We start from the raw sequence: 18,328 nt of genomic DNA, 5'->3' as shown, positions 1-18,328 counted from the left end.
TGTTTGATTGAAAATTACTTTGAAACTTACGATATCATGGTCACTGCTTCCCAAATGCTCCCTGACATGCAGATCTGAAATTGTATCTGGTTTATTTGAAAGAACCAGATCCAGCAGATTACCTCCCTGGTTGCTTCATCTTCCAGCTGAGAGAGGTAATTGTCCTGAATTGTGGATAAGAACTTGCAGCTTTTTGCACAACTAGAAGATTCTATGTCTCACTGAATGTCTGGGTAGTCAAAATCCGCCATAATAAGAACCCTATTATTATTTGCTGCCTTTTTAATTTGCTGCAGCATTTTCTCCTCTACCTGTTCAGTTACAATAGGAGGCTTGCAGCAATTTTCAATTAGTAGCTTTCTATTATTGCTGTCCCCATGTACATTTACCCATACTGACTCTACATTGTCGCAGCTCCCCAAAATATCATCATTGAGCACCGCTCTTAAGTTAAATTTAATAAAAATACACACACCCTCCACCTTTTCTGTGTTTTCTGTCCTTTCTAAATGTAGTGTAACCCTCTATGTTTGTCATTCAGTCATGGCTTTCGTCTAGCCAAGTTTCCGTAATGCCCCACATATCATATTCTGTGGCTGACATAAGAATCTCCAGTTCATTCATTTTGTTTGCAAGACTTCTTGCATTTGCCAGTAGACATTTAATACTATTACTTTATTCCTTTTGTTCTAAAAGCCAATTAGTGCTCCTAATCATCCGATTCCTGCTGTGTGCTCAAACTAGTGTACAATCACATATGGGGCACTGCCACGTATGGTAAATATTGCATTACAAATTATGGGGTTCATTTTCTCCTATCTATTACCCCTCGTGTAAATTATAAATTTGGTGAAAAACAGTATTTTAGTGGAAAAAATGTAATCTTTTGTTTTCACATGTAAATGTTTTAAAGTTTTGTGAATCACCATTAAGTATAAAATGCTCAGTATACTCCTAGATGATTTCCTTTAGGGGTCTAGTTTACAAAATAGGGTCACTTGTGGGGGATTTCTGCTGTTTTGGCTTGTCAGGGGCTCTGCAAATACAACATGGCACTCACAATCTATTCCAGACAAATTTACGGTGCAAAAATCAAATAGCACCCTTGCCTTTCTTAGCTCTGCAATGTGACTAGACAGCAGTTTTTGACCATATATGAAGAATTTTCACATTCAGGAAAAATTGCGTAACAAACTATGAGTTCCATTTTCTCCTATTATCCATTGTGAAAATTACAAATTTGGGACAAAGACAACATTTACAACTTAATTTTTGTTTTCACATCTAAATTTTAAAATGTTCTGTGAAGCACCTATTGCTTCAACATGCTCAACATGGCCCTAAATTAATTCCTTGATGGGTTTAGTTTGTAAGATGGGGTCACTTGCTGGGGTTTCTGCTCTTTTGGTGCCTCAGGGGCTGTGCAAATGAGACATGGTGTCTGCAATACATTCCAGCCGAATTTACTTTCCAAATGCAAAATGTCACTTCTTTCCTTCCAAGCCCCATTGTGTGGTATCAATGCACTCAGAAGAAAGTGGCAAACAAATTGCGGGGTCCAATTTCCCAATTTCTCAAGTTTCCTCTTGCAAAAGTGAAAAATCTGGGGATAAAGCAATTTTTTTGTGAAACAAAATAATTAAAACTTCAAAATTACGACCTAATGTTATCAAAATCTGTGTAGCGCCTGTGGTTTCACAATGCTTACTATACCCCTGTATAAAATCCTTAAGGGGTGTAGCTTAAAAAATGGGGTGACATGTTGGGGTCTTCTGCTATATATGCACCTTAGGGGCCTCTGGAAATGCGATATAGTGCACTCTATTTCTATTTGTGTTCCAGAATTCAATTGGTGCTCCTTCCCTTCATAGAATGATAGAATCATAGAATGGTAGAGTTGGAAGGGACCTCCTGGGTCATCTGGTCCAACCCCCTGCTCAAAGCAGGATTCACTAAATCATCCCAGACAGATGTCTGTCCAGCTTTTGTTTGAAAACTTCCAGGAAGGAGAACTCACCACCTCTCGTGGCAGCCTGTTCCACTCATTGATCACCCTCACTTCCGAGCCCTGTGGTTTGTCCCAATAGAAGTTTCTGACTACATGTGGGTATCAACGTGGTCAGGAGAAATTATTTATATGGTCGATTTTCTTATACTATTCCTTGCAAAAGTGAAAAAATTCAGGCTAAACCAACGTTTTAGTGAAAGAATCAGAATTTTTTTTTTCATTTCGCTTTGCATTAATTCCTGTGTTGTGTAGCACCTGAAGGGTTAAAAGGTTCCTGACAACAGTTTTCAAGTATTAGAGGGATGTAGTTTTTAATGTTCTATCACTTTTGGGGAGTTTCCAATATATAGTCCCCTTAAAAGTTCATTTAAATATGAATAGGTCACTAAAGAAACAGGTTTTGTAAATGTCTTGAATAAAATAGAAATTACTTCTCAACTATTAACCCTTCTAAAATCCTAACAATATAAAATGTTTGAAAAATAATGCAGATGTAAAGTAGACATATGGGGAAATGTTATTTCTTAATTATTATTTTGTAGAGCATTACTACCTGATTTGAGGATAGAAACATTTTAATTTTGAAATTTGTGAATTTTTCAAAATTTTCACCAAAATTTTAATATTTTCATAAATAAATGCAAAACAGATTCCTCTAAATTTACCACTAACATAAAATACAATGTGAAGTGTTTCAGAGTTGTTACCATATGAAATGACACTGGTCAGTTTTCAAAAATTTGGACTGGCCATTAAGGTCAACATTGTCTAAGTCACTAATGGATGAATCTTTATAGACTTGTCACTGTTATTGTTTTCATAGTATTACTACGTCTCTCATATTAACATGCTATAGATAATCATATGCTTTGCTTTGTATTAGCTTTACAGCATGTCATTATAATTACCTTTTTTCTTACAGGTGCTGTCTCATCTTCTTCAATGGATATAATTGTAAACTGCTTGCCTAAACAAACAATTTTGGGATTTATTTCTAACTAAAATATTCCCCCTTGTTCTCAATAATATGGGGACTTTTAATTTTATTGTTTGTCCCTCTCTGCCTAGGTTACTGGCCACTGCTGCAGTCTATCAGAGGAGCATCGTTTCATAGGCAATGAATGCAAGATTGTAAGCGCTTTGCTTTTGAGCTTGTATGTGCTGCTCTGAAGCTGGCTGAATCATTGGATCAGTGCCCCTGTGCTCCTCCATTGTTATAAGAGCAAAACTGCCACTTCTTGCAGCATCAAAAAGTGCATAGTTAGGGTCAGCCGCTCAACCATGCTGCTGGTCTGAACTGTCAATCAATCAGGAATCTGCCACCCCTTGGCAAGCAGGAAGACATGAAGCAAGAGAGCAGTGTGGTACTGAAGGCAGAGCATGAGAAAAATCCATTAATACTTCATGAAATTAGTGAACTTAAAAGCTATTTTTCAAAAATGCATCTTTTATGGTAGTAAAAAAAATAATTGCAAGAACAATGTTTTCAAACAAGCACGACTAGTTTATTACAAGCAGAACTCACAGATCAGAAAGACAAGACTCACTACAGTTACACAACATTCAGACACATAAGTAAGTAATTCTAGGTTTTTCAGACATATAACAGGCAATGTTCACCCTTGATAAAAATGTTGTTTTTAAATCTAAATAAAGATATAAAAAATACTTTATTTATTTGATGCAGAGTCATATCCTTGCAGAAACATTTATTTTAAAAAAAAACACCAATAGGGGGAGTGTGACTGACTGTACACTGTTAGGAATCTTTCACACTTCCGTTTATACAATCTGCACAGGATCCGTCAAAATGTTGAAATGACGGATCCTGTGCAGATTGTAAAAAACGGGTGCACTGGGCCCGTTTTTCTGACGGACCCGTCGAGACTATGCGCACCTGTTGTGTATGCGTCTTCGCAACGGTTTTCCGCTGCGAAAACGCATGCACAACACAACACAGGTTAAAAATAATAAAAAAAATAAAAAATTGCAATATTCTTACCTTCCGGCGTCCCATGCAGCGTAACCGATGCTCGCGATGCTCCCGGCAGCTGGCATTCCCAGTAATGCCTTGTGTGCAATGAGCTCTGATGATGTCGCGGTCTCGCGAGACCGTGACATCATCGGGTCATTTCGCAATGCATTACTGGGAATGCCAGCTGTCGGGAGCATCGCGAGCATCGGTAACGCTGCACGGGACGCCGGAAGGTAAGAATATTGCGATTTTTTATTTTTTTTTATTATTTTTAACATTGTCTTGTTACTATTAATGCTGCATAGGCAGCATCAATAGTAAAAAGAGATAGAGAGAGAGAATATCCCTGACTGGAAATCCTTCCGCGCATGCTCAGTTTGAAAAGACGGAACCCATCGCTGGATTCCTGCTTGTCACAATCAGCGACGGATCCTGTGCCCATAAGCTTCCATTATAGCCAACGACTGGCAGCTCAGGATTCGTCGCTGAGCGATTTTCCGATGTGCGGAAAAAACGTTCCTCTGAACGTTTTCTCTGCCCGACGGACAGCAATTTTCTGATGGATCCAGTGCACGACGAATGAAACGGATGGCCATCCGTCACATTCCGTCGCTAATACAAGTCTATAGGAAAAAACAGGATCCAGCAGAAAAATTTCAAAGACGGAAGTGTGAAAGAGGCCTTACACATTGGAGGTAATAATAAAACAGTATGCAGTAATCTCCTGAGCCCCCTCTAGTGGTGGCTACCAGCAGCCAGAGTATTATCTTTTAAAGCTATGTCTATGCAGGGGATTTTAAAGTCTCATATCAAGAAAAATGAAACTATGACCAATATTAAAATATATGTGTATGTTTATAAGTAAATTAAATTATTTCAGGCTTTACAATGATGTTTCAAGGTAAGCAGTAAAACAGAATATTTCACTATGTACTCTGTACTTCATTATTGACTACAAATCAATTTCAGTTTTCACTTTTATATTTATTTTGTCAATATAAAACTTTTATATGACTTGTCAATGTAATTTTTTATGGTTTTCACTTTATCTGAAAATGCTTAGAATTACCAATGTTACCTGATTACTGATTAAACACTAGAATCTTCAATGAGGACAATTCTAGGATGTATATTATCAGCAAACTGACATTAATTAAAATGTACCATACTTCAATATGGGGTGAAATTGCTATTATGGACATGGTGTTACACGTGTAACAAATTAAAGGAACAGTAAGTCCCAGAAGTTGTCAATTTAGCTAAACTTTATATCAGCTCAAATATTTTTGAAACGCAAACTATAGAATAAAACGCACACTCCCATTTTTATTAACAGCTGTGCCCATGTCCAGAACTGTATTTCCCGGCTGACAAACTTCCCCTGCTGAATCCGCTCTTGTGATGATGTCCACTGCTTCCGTGGCCTCCAGTGGAGGAGTGCAGAATGGCTAACGAAAAGAAAGCAGACGCAAAATAATTCACAAACAATAGTCATTTCTGGGTCGTCGTACGTAAGCTGGCCGCACACATGAGCCAACTGTTGGCTGAATGATCATTTGGCAGACAGCTATTTCTCCCGACAGCCCTGTACACATGAGCAGTTTGCTTGGCTGAGCAATCAAGTGTTTTCAACCGAAAAAAGAGGCGACATCTGCTGCCAAAGACCTATCTCTGCCATTGCTATTACAACAACTTGATCCTTCTCTGCCATGACATCACATGTCAGGAGGGTTGGGAGGCGTCCACACACATCAGATGGTCTACCTGTCCCTCTGAAATTGGCCAACTTTCATCTAATGTGTATGGGAAACCACATTCAATATACATTACTGTATATAATGTGATTGGCTGCAGCAAACAGCCAAAGAAGTGTTTTACAGCTTTACGACTCAGGGCTGAGTATACTCAGTTTTCGCGCACAGTATTGCTGAGTTGTACAACAATGCAAAATTTATTCAATGTCAGATTTGCATACAGGAACATTGGGGGAATCCAATGGTATGTCTATCCACTCTGAACTCAATACAATGCTCAAGGATGTAGGCTATGTATATCCTGTATATCCTATCTGCCTGCCAGCCTGGACCTTCGGTACAGCTACATGGCTGTTTTTCAACCACCAGGCTCTGGCATAAATGTCGTGCAGCACCAACAGGACCCATTATTTCACCTTCGCTCTCCTTCGATATTACAAGATCGCAGCTTCTTGCTATTACATGATACATGATATAGACACTGCTTTGTAGTTGACATTGACAAGAAGGACAGTCTGCAGAGTGGTGCAGAGCAGTAATGAAAGTAGATAATGGATTCACCTGTCCTCCAAACCCCTTGTCTTCTGCTCACCCATCTGCTTTCTCCTCTGTCACCTCTAGTTGCATTTTTTGATCCTTTGCTCTTGATGCTCTATTCTATACTCTTCCCCTCTCTCCCCTGCCTTGCAGCTGATCTAATGCTTCCACTGATGCTCAGAGGTAGGACTGGAGGGTAATGGCTACACTTATTTATACTTTTTGCATGTCACAGATCTAAACTTTATGTATCTTCAAAAAAGGGAAGTATCTGTGGGTATGCATACTCTAAATGTATATGCAATGTGTTTATACTGTATAAATATTATTTGCATATGTGCCTGAAATGTGCATACATGTATGATGTGTACATGTGTGTAATGTGTATGATTGCGTATATGTGTACATATACATGTATGTGTAATATGAATATATGCGTGAAGTTTGTATGCTTGTTTAATCTGTATACATGTGTAATGTTTATAAGTGCTGTAGCAATAACAGGTTGTTAGGGTTAAATCCTAGCTCTACAGGTTCTGCTTAGATCACCTGGCTAGCCCTGCATATAACTAGGCTAGCTGTTTTCCTTGGCCAGTCAGATCAGGGAAGCTGACCAGACTGGATGTGTCTTGGAGCTAAAGAGGAAGACAGGCAATGTAGACAATAACTGTGTTTTTTCACCAAGCTGGGGCTAGCTCAGCTGTGTTTGGGCCAAAGCTGTATTGCCTGAGCGAATGCTACCTAAAGCCTAATGCCTGTTACCTACCAGAGAGAGTAAATCTCTACAGTGCGTACAATGCTTATATATTTGTAATAAATATATATCTGTGCTATGTGCATATACTGCATGTATATAAATAATTTGCATATACATATATACATGTAAAAAGTGTGTGTGACGTTTATGTTCATACTGTGTATATATGTGTACTATTACTAGTTTTTATCCAAGATTAATGACTTGTAAATTTGAAATGAGTTTGTTGGATCTGTGGGGTACTGTTGTATTCTAAGCACCTAATGAAGATTTTTATGTATTGATCAATAAACTTTGTATTTCATCCATACTATGCAGTGAAGCCGGATGTGTTCAACTAGTGAATCCATTTCAGCATACTCGTGCTGTATCCATCCTCAGCCATATTCAAGACACATGGGTTTTGGTATGAACTAGTGAAATTCTGTGGACTACTATAATGTGTACTATATATATATAATGTGCACACTGCCTGTCACTTCATTTTGCAGAGCATAACCCTAATAGTCTTCAATAATCTTATTGTTTTATACTCAGTAGGTCCCTGTTTTCTTTCTGTGCTCGCCATATAATCAGTAATCAGACAGCTCCTACATAAAGATCATAAACAATATATACATGCTGGTATCCTTCAAGTATTCTGTACATGAATACAGATATAAGAACATATCAGAGACCCAATTCAAGTGATTGATTCAAGTGATCTGTCACTTACAGGGCTACTAGCTGTAGTTCTGATAAAGTCAATCTTTTATCAGGAGAGGAATATTACTAGAGAACTAGTAAACCTGTCATTTAGTCTAACCCCACCCCTACCACTGATTGGCCATTTCCTGCCTATGCACAGTGTCAGCAGAAAGCTGCCCATCACTGGTGTGGGCGGGGTTATTCAGGGCTCAGTATTCAGAGAACTGGCAGATCTGCAGCCGATAAAATAATGATTTTATCAAACTTGCAACAAGTAGCCCAGTAAATGACACATTGCTGCAGTTGGGGCCCTACCCCGACATTATTCTGCTCTAATGAGGAGGAACAAAAACCACGTGACGGACTCCCTTTAAGAGGATTTAGAATTACTTTTTAGTCCTTTAAATTATGGTCACAAATCTAATAGTTTCAAGTTTCTAAAAGATGCTTTATACTTACAAATGCTAACAGAGCCACTTCCTTCTCCAGACAGCCTGAAATATATGAAATGTATTTTAATGAAAGGAATATACACAACCAAGCACATAGATTTCACATGACAGTTTCTTGATTATTTACCAACCTGCACTCCTCCCCTTCCAGCAGTTTCCTGTAGGTGGCAATTTCAATATCGAGGGCCAGCTTGACATTCATCAGCTCCTGGTATTCCCGCAGTTGACGCGCCATGTCCTGCTTGGCTTTTTGCAGAGCTTCTTCCAGCTCAGTCAGCTTGTTCTTGGCATCTCGGACAGCCATTTCTCCACGCTCTTCAGCCTCTGATATGGCAGCTTCCAGTTTTGCTCTCTAGCAAAATGAAGAGATAAACGGATTATAATACAATATGCATGAGTATAAAATACCGGTAAATATATATACAGTAAATATCCGTTGGTATTACCTGATCTTTCACGCTCTCAATCTCTGCTTTCAGTCTCTGAATTAAACGATTGAGTTCAGCAATTTCATGTTTCGTGTTGCGCAGGTCGTCGCCATGTCGGCCTGCCGTCATACGTAATTCCTCATACTACAAAGAAGTAATACATGCTGTGATTATAGACTTTGAGAACAGATATATCAAATATAGAGAACACATATTGTATAAATTAGCGCCAGCAATGAATCAGCAGTTAAATAGCTCCACACATTCAACAGTTATGGATCAGAGATGAAAACAATAAAATGTAAAGTAAAATGAGCTACTGTTTGGATTAATAGGATAATTATTAAACTTTTGCTCATTAGCTGTGTCTGCGACCAAAGCGAGCTCCGATGAATTCTGTTGAACTCTTTAAGAGGTTGTCGACTTCTGAACAACCACCTTTTCAATGTCCCTAATATGCTTAGTAAAATTTAAAAAAACATACTCTACCTCCAGGACCATTCCATCTGACAGACGTAGGAAGGCTGTAGTACGTCAACAACAACTGATTGACTGCAGCGCTGACATCACATGATTACAGCAGTGCTGGTCCAAGAGGTAAGTATGATTTTTTTGTTATTTTACTAGGCACATTAGTGACATTGAAAAAGGCTTTTGCAGTAGTGGACAATCACTTGAAATGCCACTGTCAGTTACCGACTGCAGCTTATAAGGTGCATGATCGGATGACCATCGTCTCCTTCCCACAATGTGATCACAAGATTGCTAATAGATTAACATGGCAGTTGGGGGTGCCCGTTTTTGTACTTCTGTGAAGCTATAATAACTCATCTCTCAAAGATCAAGCTACTATATGGACAGGTCAAGGGAAAAATGCAAAGAAAAATGTAAGGCTTTTGGGAGAAAACCAAAATCTGTTTCTCATATATACTGTATGTAACAACACATAATTGTTGGGGGGTGCAGGATTTTGCAGTAGGCCATATGAGCTTCAAGTCTCCATTATGTTTGTTGCAAATGAGCATACTATAGTTAACATGTATACAATAGACCGAGCGTTCATAATGGTGATATTACTTATATAGAAATATAAAGCTGAGATTGTTATAGACCAGGGGTCTCCAACATGTTGCTCATGGGTCTATGATGTGTGGCTTTCATCTGTCTGCCAGCTTGGTACATTAGCACCAGGTCTAGCAAAAAGCGATGAAGACAAGGTCTTCTCCAGTTGGTGATTTTTGTGAATAGGCCCAAACTAAAGAGCAGATCTAGAGGGAAATATATATGGTAAGCTGGTGATAGGATGATACTGATAGAAAGAGGGGTGCTTGAAGCTAGATGTCAAAGTGTGATGGGAAAGCCAAATAGAGGTAAAGTATGAACCCCTAGAGGTAAGTATTCTATCTATAAGGAAGGGGGGCACAAGATTTCACTTTGCTTTCTGTGGTTTTGGCTGTCATCATACTGGTAATGGGGCTTCTCATTGTCACCATTGGGGGTGGACAGTGTGAGCTGGATGTGACGTACAACCATCTCTCAGAGCTGAATATGGTGATCAAGGTAAGAAAGGTTGAGAAGCACTGCTGTAGACTCACCTTGGTTTGATACAGTGATTCGGCTTCTGCTCTGCTCTTGTTGGCTATCTCCTCATACTGAGCCTTAACTTCGGTGATGATGCTGTTCAGGTCCAGGTCTCGGCTGTTATCCATGGACACAATGACAGAAGTATCTGAGATCTGAGCCTGAAGCTGGGAAATTTCCTGCAGAATACAGAACACAATTAAGTCTTACAAGATCATATTAAAATGACTACTAAATGCATCTTATAAGCATTCTGCTCAGTAATCTTCCTGTTAGTGTTAGAATGATATGAAGAACACACTCTATGAGTAAGTTATATAACACCCTCATCCCACTAATTGTCCTTTTTGATAGTTATGGGTTGTTCACAAAGAGTGGTGAGAGATGAATGCCCTCTCACTGGTAGTAATATGGCACATTCCAGCTGCCAATATGACTAAAAAACTGTCCACCAACAGAACAGCTCAAAACCTCGAAAAATGCTCTGCCATTGGCTTACTGCAAGCAGATATGGATTCAACCGAACCTGAATTGCATTATTTTATCGTAAGTATAGTGTGGATCTCCGAAGTTACAAAGTATTCATTTGATATCCAAAACAGTAGTCTTCTTTGTGAGCTGAGCTAAATAATCCAGTTCACCAAAAAGAGCCGGATTGCCCATCACTAATCTGTGATTGTCAATCAAAATGACTGCTGATAAAGATTCACTAGGGTTCTATCTTTCTGGAAAATATTATTTCATTTCTTTTTCTAAAAACTGACAGCTGGTTGGCTTGTCATGTGCATAGCTGTTGACAGGGGAGCTGAAATCCCAACCTGGAAAATCCCAAAACTGGATGGGAATACCCATTTTGAGTTGGGTTCAAAATACCCCTTCAAAGCTCAGGACAACCCAAAGCTCTCCAGTATAGCTTTCAAATAGTCAGGAAGGTCCAGGAAAATTCTGGACTGTTGTGAAATATATCTACTAAATGTAGATCTGATATACCGCATCAAACAGGGTCCTCAGGAAGTTGATCTCATCTGTTAGTGAATCAACCTTGGCTTGTAATTCTGCTTTATTCATAAATGCTGCATCCACATCCTAAGAGAGAAGAAGTAGAACCGTGTGAATATAGTCTGGGGCAATGTCCTTACACTTATCAAATATCAGTAAATACAGGGAAATTGAAAGTTATAGGACAGACAAATACATTTTAACTAATGTGTAAAAAAATAAAGCAAATGATTTTATGCGGAGATTTTATGACAATGCAAATGAGACCAAAAATCAAATACTGGAGCTTGCTTTACAAAGTGAAGAAAATAATCTAAGGCACCCTATGATTCTCCAGAAGTTGTGAAAGTTCAACTCTTTGTAGCTGCAAATTAATTTATAACGTTGAATAGCCACACTCTTTAATGCTTTTGCTACCTAGGTACTCACTCTAAGGCCGGGGTCACACTTGCGAGTGCAATGTGAGAAACTCGCGTGAGTCTCTCGCATCAATACCAGTCACAGCCGCCGGCACTCGGGATCGGAGCATTCAGCTGCATAGAAATACATGCAGCCACACGTTCCGGTCCCGAGTGCCGGCGGCAGTGCCGAGTATTGATGCGAGAGACTCGTGCGAGTTTCTCGCATTGCACTCGCAGGTGTGACCCTGGCCTAAGGTTGCTGTCAGGCGGCCATATAAATTGGACCAAGATCGGACCGCAATGCTCAGACAGGCCATGGCTCTCCCAACCTGAACATCACAGCTGCATAGAAATATATGGAACTGTCATGCTCGGGTCAGGAGAGCCGCCGGCCAGTACATGTATTACGATGCGATCTCAGTCCAATTTAACTAAAGTCCCTCTAAGGGCCTCCTACACAGTAGGGTAAAGTCGATTGAGCCCACCAATATCGGTGGGATTGGGCCAGCAGCCTAATGTGTATGGAGTCCTTCTGTATTTTCTCTAACATATGATATCTATCGACAGAAGGGAAAGGCATGTTGGAACCAAGTCTTCTTTTTGATGGTGCAGCTAGGAGAGATAGCTGTCTGCAGAATATGTCTTAAAATATACTTAAAATACGCTTTTTTGTTTTAATTATAAGACGTATTGAGTACTTACCCTTTTAAGGCTCACAAACTCATTTTCTGCTGCTGTGCGTCTGTTCAACTCCTCTTCATACCTATGAGAGCACAGTGTTAATTCATTTATTTTACAGATGGGCCTATTGTTTTATGAGTTTGCATTGCATTATAAAAACAATGATAATTATTCTTTATTGCCTATCTCAACACTCCTCATATACTAGATGGCACTATATTAGCAAGCAAAATAAATGGTATGTGCTTAACTTGTCCATACATGGTCAGACACAACCAGTACACAGTACACAGCAGGGGTACATTTATAAGAATATCTCAGCACAGGAACATTTTTTGACACTTTTTATTATTACAAGATCTATGAATTAAAATGGAATTTGTTCATGGTTAAACTCCTTTAAGAAAGGGATCTTGAAGTACCAATTGCTAAATATTAATTGTAAAGAAGTGAAATTATTATGTAAAAAACCCTGTGCTGACTGATTATTATTTTGCTGTGTTTTTTTCTTACTATACTTACTTTGACTTGAACTCCTCCACTGCTTCCTCCATATTTCTTCTCTCTGACTCTAGACGAGCTCTCTCACATGTCAGACTCTCAAGTTGTCTTCTGAGGTTGCTGATGAAAGCTTCAAACAAGGGTTCAATCTGACACTGAGCTGTCTTTTGGTCTTGCAATAGAGACCATTTAGTTTCCAACATCTTATTTTGTTGCTCTAGGAACCTCACCTAAAATTAAAAGAAAATATTGTTTGATCTTCTGTGACTCTCATCCCTCCAAGTAATGATCCCAGATCGTGTGCTGAAGTTCCTCACCTTTCTTGGCATAATGAAAGAAATTTATAATTTTACAAGTGGCAGTGATAATGAAGGAAAAAAATATAAAAACTTTATAAATTTAGTTACTTAGAGAACCATAGGTCCTATCAGGGGCGTACATAGAAATCATGAGGCCTCATAGCAAAAATCTGAATGCCCCCCTCCCCAAAGAAAAATAATAATAATAAAAAATAATAATCACCAATCTAGTCGGCTTGTGACGGCATTTATGCAAATCACACCCTTGCAGTCATGTGCCCATCCACTCCTGGAGAATACTCACAGCATGCAGTGCGCATGATGTGAGGATTCACAGGTCTGCAGTCACAAAGAGTGACTGCAGACTTTAGCTTAAAACGGGACAACCCATTTAATTTCAGAGTGCTGTACATGTGAAGAGGGGTTACAGACATGCTATTTCAGCATAAAAAGCTGAAATAGCTGGATGGATCTCTTCATCCCCACTTCACGTAAATAGCTGGACACATGTTTTACACATTATTGCCCCCTTAATAGTTGGGTGCACATCAGCATTATCCCCCCTGTGAATAGCTGGATGCACGTTTTGCATATTATACCCCTCTAGCTACTTATAGAGGTGTGTGTAGGGGGGATAAATATCTGGATGCACAGTTTGCACATTACAGGGGGATAAATGTTCTGGATGCACAGTTTGCACATTGCAGGGGGGAGAGAGATAACATGCACAAATTGCATCCAGATATTTAACCACCCCATCCCCTGTAATGTGCAAACTGTGGATCAAGATATTTATCTCCCTCCCCCTGTAATGTGCAAACTGTGAATCCAGAATATTTATCCCCTCACCACTGTAATGTGCAAATTGTACATGTGGAATATTTATCCCCCTCTCCTAAGTAGCTGGATCAGCATTTTTTTGGAACATAAAAAAGGTAGGGAGGTGGCAAGGGGGCACATTAAAAAATAAAGTTAATTTTAGAACCACCACCGGGCCCGGCTCACCATCTTGATCCCTGTTCATCACATATGCAAATTGCAACTAATGACTTCCGGGCGTACAGCTCCTCTCTGACTGGAAAGCTACGCCAGCTAGGATGCGTGGTGTGCTTTTACAAATCCAACCAGAGAGTGAAGCTGGCGGCAGAACAGGAGGAGTTCAGAGGACTAGGTAGAGCGAACAAATGCTCAGCAGTTGGCCCACTCACCAGTTGGGCCCCCCCAGCAGTCACATTGCCTGCCACCATTGGCAGAACGCCACTGGGTCCCAAAGCAAATATAGAAATTAGACCCCTTTAAGATTCTTCTTGAAACTACCACGCTCCTTTTCACATGAGATAAGAAGTCCTGATGCCCTCAGGCCATTTTCATGAGTATAACTCCTATTCCTAGTTTGGTGACAATGCAGAATGTGTAGGGCATGGAATCAACTTTCAGGTTTTCACAAAAAAATTAAAATTCTTTGATAAAGCAACTGCCCGGACTGCATGCCCTCCGGGGCTTAGGGGAGGGCACCATGACTTGAGTAGGATGCCAAGCACTGATTTTGGTGGGTAAAGGGTTAAACTGTCAGGGATTTTGAGTGGGAAATTTGAGGGATGAGAACAAGGAAGGAGCATATAGTGCTTATTTGATTGGTGGGCAGGATGGTCAAATATATAAGGGGGTATATAAGGCAAACTCATTGAGGGAGCATCCATTCAACAGTGATGACCTTGTACACAGCAGTAGATGGGAAACGGAGGGGGTCTTTGAAGTAATTTGATTCACTGAAGGACAGGGAGAGTCCAGCGCAGGGATGGGTGACCCCCATCTGGTGCAATATTCTTACAGAGTTTGTACTGTTGAGCTCAGGTCTCAGTGGGACATTTTGGTTGGACAACATTCAGCTGGGGTGCCCTCGAGAAGGTGCATTGGGGCTGGAGGCAATATGGAGGAGCTGATTGTTGTGGTAAAAGGTGGAATTTGACCTTCAATCTCCCCTCTCCTTTTCGGATCAGTATGCTGTGTATTTATGTTTAATGTTATATTTTATATTTTGTTGTTATTTAGTAAAACAAGGATGCTGTTGCCATTATATCCAATGTCACACAGTGTGGTGTTTTGATTTGCGTAAGTGTTATGGGTATCTGGATGGTTTTAGGGTTTTCATACAGATAGGCCAATAGTCACACATTTTGAAGTCATGTTGGTTTAATAGTGCAGCTTTTAAGCATCATCTTTTTATTCTGACAAGACTAAGGAGGATACCTGCACATCTGCTTCTCCTCAACTAAATCCTGAATGTATGTCAACAAGTTTTCTATTATGGAGCAAATCCTATGCGCAAATCATTTTTACAAAGAATAGAGACTTCAAACTATTTTCACCACAAATGGGGAAAATTAACATTTATTTCAAGGTTCTAAAAGCAGTGAAGAAAAATGGCTCCACGGTGGCAACTGAATGCACCAATAATGATGAAAATAAGAAGTTTGCCCAGATTCAGGTTCTGCTGTCAGGCTAGTGTCTGGCTTATGTTTCTGGTGGAGTCAGGGTTTAATTCCCACCTGGTTGAATTTCACATGGTTGCTGAGAAATATTTTTGAATCCTACTGACATGAGTTTCTGGCTTTTTTGAAGACAAGAATTACACACTATGTGGAACTATATCAGCTGTTCGAGATTACCAAAAACCTTATGTCTAGATTTATCTGTATCTTTGAGCCATGAAAGTCATCCCAAATTTCTTTCAAATGAAAGTCCTGACATTAGTGCCAACAGAGAAGTTACTGGAATCTCCTCGGTACCAATGCAAATTTATTGCAACTATAGGTCGACATTTATAATACTTTTGCCTTCTGATGTGCATTGGTGCCTTTAAGCCTCCACTGACACATGAACATGTCTGTTTCTCCTCCTCTATGCCTTTTGTTGTTACACCCATGCTTAATGTCATTGTTTGAGGCTCCTTTTTATTCTATGATCTAAAAGTAGAACCTAAGTCAGCCAAAGATAGAATACCTATGTAAGACTATGTAAGTGATATATTTAAATTGGCAATAAATTTGCTTCTAATCTTACCTTGTCAATGAAAGAGGCAAACTTGTTATTAAGGCCTTTGATTTGATCCTTTTCATCAGTCCTCACTCTTTGGATATTTGGATCAATCTCCAGGTTCATCGGAGCCAAAAGGCTTTGGTTTACAGTAACAGCAGTAATTCCTTCATTGCAGACAGGTCCTCCATAACCATGGCTAGATCCACCATAGCTGAGCCCGTACCCATGTCCAAATCTTCCAACTGACATCTTATGTCCACCGCCCAAGACTCCACCATACACACTTTTACTGCCAAAACTTGATATTGCATTATGGCCAATGGATATTTTGTTTCCAGTTAAGACGCTAAAGCTGTGCTTAGATGGTAGGCAAGCAGATGATGAACTAAAGTTCTTATGTCCAGCTCCTGAGCGGCTTTGGACAGAATGATAAGACTGATGAGACATGGTGCTTAGTATTTGGTAGCTGAGTTGTGAGTTCTGAGTTGTTATTTTCTGTCTACAGACCAAGGGCATGATGTTTTTATACACCTATAGAATTGGGCTTGGTCACTTTGATGTTTGACTAAGACCCCGTAATTGTCTCTTATGAGCTTGGAGTTCTGACTTTAGTGCACTGTAGTCCTCCTAGTTTAATAGGAGACATAACATAAACACACCTCAAAGATTAATTAAGATGAAAAGCATACGATCTCACCATAAGCATCTCTTTGAGCTTCCTTTCTAGAGTACTAATTCAGATAGTACAAAAGGGACCATTTGAAGAAAGAATCATAAACACTTAATGAGTTACTAAAAAAAAGAAGGTTCTTGCTTTAATATGTACCTGAAAAAACGTCTCCTTCTACTACTTTCCCTTTAATAAATCATTTGCAGGTTTAGTTTCACATTTAGGGACCTGAATATTTAGAAATCTATAGACTTGTCCATATAAAAGAGTTGTATGGCTTTAGAGCAGGTGCCATTATTTCATTTTATACTCCTAAAATGTGGCTGTCCATTACTTGCTCAATTTTCCCAAATGAAAAAAAGAAAAGCTTCTATCGATATAAGCGCCTGACATTCATAGGACATTGTTATGTCATGGAAGTGGTGTAGCCAATCAAGGGTATGTGTTTAGGTTAGCCCCTGTAAAAATAAAATAAAATGAACACTCACTTTGTCACAAATGTGTCCCACCATGTGCCAGAATATATTTGGCCTAGTCAATGCTAGGATCCCCATGAGAATCATAGAATCAAGAGAGAGAAGGTTGAGGAGCATAAAGCATACAGTAGACCTGGCAGCTGGCGAAAGTATGACAGGTGAAAGGTGAGATGATTATTAAGGCTTTTTTAGCCTTTTCCCGATACTCTATAATTCAGCAAAATAATGGTCCCAAAAAACAAGCAATGATGTGGATTTGTAAACATCTGATATTGCTGTAACTGTATTCACCTAGAAAATAAATCTGTCCAAACGCTAATACCGCACAGTGAGCAGTGCTTAAAAACAAAATAAATGAATAAAAACACTTATAGAAATGCAGTTTCTTTGTTCATTCTACTTCCAAAAAATTAGCATAGGGCTAAGTTCACTTTTATTCTGTGGTCTACACTGAGCACTAGTGATGAGCTAATTTGTTCGAAAAATGAACATAAATTCGGCACGAATATGGCACATTCGGATTCGTGATCGGAAACACGAGCAAAATTTTCTAAAATTGGAAAAAATCGGTAACATTCAGTAAAAAGTGCTGGAAAACATTTGCCTTGCCACTGAAGTATTTTCAGCACTTTGGCTGTGATAATGAAGGTGTATCATGAAAGTTTGGCATGTGTTTGAGGGAAGGGGGTTTGCAAAGCTCACAGGCGTGGCGTGCTTGTAACCAGTATTTTTTTTCTAATGTTATGTGTGTACATTGCGGCTAGCCAATCAGGGTGCAGGAAACATCCACAATGTCCTGATACAATGGCTTGTGTCATTGGCTGCTGTAATAACATGTCCCTCTCTATACAAAGAGCGGACATCTTGTTTTAGTGCCGTTTTGACACTGCAACAGTGCAGAGAGGCTGCTCCTGATGCTGGAACTGTTAACAGCTGAATGTTAGGTAATTAGCTAGGCTGTTGTTTATTAGGCCGGGGTCACACTAGACCGTAATACGGACGAGTGCTATGCGATAAAAAATCGCATAGCACTCGGCCCAATGTTAATCTATGGTGCAGCTCCCATCATCCGATATTTTCTCC

The 18,328-nt window shown here is 39.5% G+C and overlaps 1 protein-coding gene across 1 annotated transcript; it reads right to left on the bottom strand.

Annotated features, from left to right (window-relative positions):
- Positions 1-4,175: 4,175 nt before the first annotated feature.
- LOC143816996 (keratin, type II cytoskeletal 7-like) lies at positions 4,176-16,578 on the bottom strand. Its single transcript, XM_077298040.1, has 9 exons — positions 16,124-16,578; positions 12,783-12,991; positions 12,282-12,342; positions 11,170-11,265; positions 10,194-10,358; positions 8,617-8,742; positions 8,302-8,522; positions 8,178-8,212; positions 4,176-5,431 (listed from the first exon to the last, which is right to left on the bottom strand). Exons 1-9 carry the CDS (start codon positions 16,544-16,546, stop codon positions 5,313-5,315), a joined length of 1,455 nt encoding a protein of 484 aa, XP_077154155.1. The 5' UTR covers positions 16,547-16,578; the 3' UTR covers positions 4,176-5,312.
- Between the last annotated feature and the right edge of the window lie 1,750 nt (positions 16,579-18,328).

This window comes from Ranitomeya variabilis, chromosome 3, assembly GCF_051348905.1.
Source record: "Ranitomeya variabilis isolate aRanVar5 chromosome 3, aRanVar5.hap1, whole genome shotgun sequence".
Taxonomy (NCBI): Eukaryota; Metazoa; Chordata; class Amphibia; order Anura; family Dendrobatidae; genus Ranitomeya; species Ranitomeya variabilis.
Note: the sequence above shows the minus strand (reverse complement) of the source record. Positions and strands in the feature narration are given on the sequence as shown.

Excerpts from the sequence above, each read along its gene's own strand:
- LOC143816996 (XM_077298040.1), bottom strand. The coding sequence starts at position 16,546 with ATGTCTCATCAGTCTTATCATTCTGTCCAAAGCCGCTCAGGAGCTGGA. Across the intron at positions 12,343-12,782 it reads GTGGAGGAGTTCAAGTCAAA|GTATGAAGAGGAGTTGAACA; the intron begins GTAAGTATAGTA and ends GTGCTCTCATAG. Across the intron at positions 8,523-8,616 it reads TTGAGAGCGTGAAAGATCAG|AGAGCAAAACTGGAAGCTGC; the intron begins GTAATACCAACG and ends TCATTTTGCTAG.